Raw genomic sequence first — 2764 nt, 5'->3', positions numbered from 1 at the left:
TTGTTTATTTATAGAGTTTTAGCCGAAGTCGTTGCTGTTAGATAGAAACCACGTGGCCTCATCTCCCAAGCCAAAGTCTCACATCACTCAGTCTGTTGCGTATTTAACACATTGACAACGAGTCACCCACTCTATACCCTAGGCTAACAATCCTGACATTCATTATTATAAATGTTACATTAATTATTCATAAAGATTGCCTTCAGTTCCTCTAAAAGACGGCAAGAGCTTCAGATGGAGCGAGGGCTTTGGCCAAAGGATCTTCTGAACAAAAAGCATAGGCTACGGGTAGCTTCAACCGAAAGAGTGAAGAACTTCGGAACAAAGGGCATCAACTTCTTCTTTGACTTCTTTTCTGACCAATTGGTTCTTTGTTGACTTAGTCAGATTTTACTCACATCTCCATGAGGACAATGACGTGATTTTCAATTGAAGTCTCGGTGGCAAGGTGTAACAATGTGCATTTAAATTAATAAATATAACAAAGATTAATTGCAAAATTTTCCCCATATGATTTGTGCAATTTTTAAGAACATGAATCCATCAAAAGATATATCTTAATTTATTCACTTGTACAATGTATCTAATACACTGAATACATGTACCACAGAATATTACGAAAAGACACAATTAATTTATTCAATTAAATGAAATTTTTATTATAACATTCTGGATTTTAAACATGAATGAAATTATCAAATTTATTACAACATAACTAAACTTTAGGTAACCCAACAACTGACTCGCCGAAACCATCAGTTTTTACCTGTCAAGTTTGCATGCACACGAAATGCATGTTTGCATTTTGGACACCTACACGCCATTGTTACTTTTTCCATGTCTATTATTTCTCCGCTACTGATGTCGGTTACATGACTTGCATTGTGATTCTCATTCCAATTTTCCAAATAGGGCCCAGCATTTCTAACCTGTTTAATGAGATCATCACCCGTCCGATAACCTTCGTCTTCGGCCTAAGAAAACAAGATATTCTTAATAATAAAATTCATGGATATTCTTGAAGCTAAATACTCGCATCTATAAAACGTATTTAGTTGCTATAGATATTCGCATAAAATTGTAGACAGTTTAGGTTCCAACCTCATTGCCAAACATTTGGTTTCGGTTTGGGAAGTACGAAGGGTTGTCATTGCTTCGAGCTTCTTTATCGTACTCAGGCTCCAGCCGCGATTTATCAGAAACCCATTTGTAGTGTTTTGCGCCAAGATAAATTGAACCACAGATTCCTTTGGGGAATGACGAAGATGAATCAAAAATGATTGATGATGCCCTTAAAAATTTCAAACTCAAAATTGAAACCGCCATCAAATGTTGAAAATGAAGAAGACAACGATACAAAAGAACGAATGAATGGATAGATTGTTTTATCTAGTCATTTTATAGTGTAACCACCGTGTGTGAATATGCTCACACGTCAAACATCAGACATTGGCTAATAACACTACCTAATAATATATACTATTTTATGTAAAGGAAAAATTATGTTGTAACAACCCAAATGATGTCTTTTTGCGGGGAAAAAAAATATCATGTTCAATATAAAATATGTATATAGAATAGTTAATCCCCTTACGTGCACATGTATAGAAATCTTCTTTGTTAGATCATTTGACCTTTGATATGAGTTTCTCAGGAAGTATTTTATATTATAAACTCAAGTTTCTTGCAAGTTGTTGAATTATTGAATTTTTAAAAACAATATATGCTTTTTTATATATAAAGGAAAAATTATGTTGTAACAACCCAAAAGATGTCTTTTGTGGAAAAAATATATTATGTTCAATATCAAAAATGTATATACAATAGTTAATCCTCTGACATGCACATGCATAGAAATCTTCTTTGTTAGATGATTTGACCTTTGATACGAGTTTCTCAGGAAGTATTTTATGTTATAAACTCAAGTTTCTTGCAAGTTGTTGAATTATTGGATTTTTAATAACAATATATGATTTTTTATATATAAAGGAAAAATTATGTGGTTAAAACCCAAAAGATGTCTTTTGTGGAAAAAATATATTACGTTCAACATCAAAAATGTATATAGAATAGTTAATCCTCAAGTTTCTTGCAAGTTTTTGAATTATTGGATTTTTAATAACAATATATGCTTTTTTATATATAAAGGAAAAATTATGTTGTAACAACCCAAAAGATGTCTTTTGTGAAAAAAATATATTATGTTCAACATCAAAAATGTATATAGAATAGTTAATCCTCTAAAGTGCACATGCATAGAAATCTTCTTTGCTAGATCATTTGACCTTTGATATGAGTTTCTCAGGAAGTATTTTATATTATTAGTTGCTATTATGTGCGTTGCACGAATTTTGTATTTATCGTATTTTTATTAATGTATGAATTTTAGTTTTTAAGAAAAGTTTTTGAAACAATATCTAAAAATAATTTCATGATGTAAGAAAATAATTGCAATATTCTAAATTGAAAAAAAAAACTCTCTGTACAGTGCAGAAAATAATTGCAATATTCTAAATTGAAAAAAAAAACTCTCTGTACAGTGCAGAGAGAGTTGACCAAGTTCGAAGTAAAAATAAAAAAAGGTGGGGAGAAAAAAAAACCTCTCAGCACAATGCGAAGAGAGTTGAACTATGTGCGGAGAGTTGGCAAACTCTTCGCACAGTGTGGTAAAAAAAAACTCTCCGCACAGTGCGAAGAGAGATGACAGATCAACTCTTCCCACAGTACAGAGAGCAAAAAAAACTCTCCACACTATACGGAGAGA

The 2764-nt window shown here is 31.8% G+C and overlaps 1 protein-coding gene across 1 annotated transcript; it reads right to left on the bottom strand.

Annotated features, from left to right (window-relative positions):
- Positions 1-539: 539 nt before the first annotated feature.
- On the bottom strand, positions 540-1382 carry LOC111370241. Its single transcript, XM_022991927.1, has 2 exons — positions 1102-1382; positions 540-974 (listed from the first exon to the last, which is right to left on the bottom strand). The coding sequence occupies exons 1-2, from the start codon at positions 1324-1326 to the stop codon at positions 756-758; spliced, it is 444 nt and encodes a 147-aa protein (XP_022847695.1). The 5' UTR covers positions 1327-1382; the 3' UTR covers positions 540-755.
- Positions 1383-2764: the final 1382 nt, after the last annotated feature.

Source organism: Olea europaea, chromosome 21 (assembly GCF_002742605.1).
Source record: "Olea europaea var. sylvestris chromosome 21, O_europaea_v1, whole genome shotgun sequence".
NCBI classification, from domain to species: domain Eukaryota; kingdom Viridiplantae; phylum Streptophyta; class Magnoliopsida; order Lamiales; family Oleaceae; genus Olea; species Olea europaea.
This window is presented reverse-complemented; position numbering and strand designations above follow the sequence as displayed.

What these genes read in the sequence shown, in the direction of transcription:
- LOC111370241 (XM_022991927.1), bottom strand. Translation starts at nt 1,326, where the DNA reads ATGGCGGTTTCAATTTTGAGTTTGAAATTTTTAAGGGCATCATCAATC. An exon ending in ACCAAATGTTTGGCAATGAG is followed by an intron (nt 975 to 1,101) that starts GTTGGAACCTAA and finishes TTGTTTTCTTAG; the next exon opens with GCCGAAGACGAAGGTTATCG.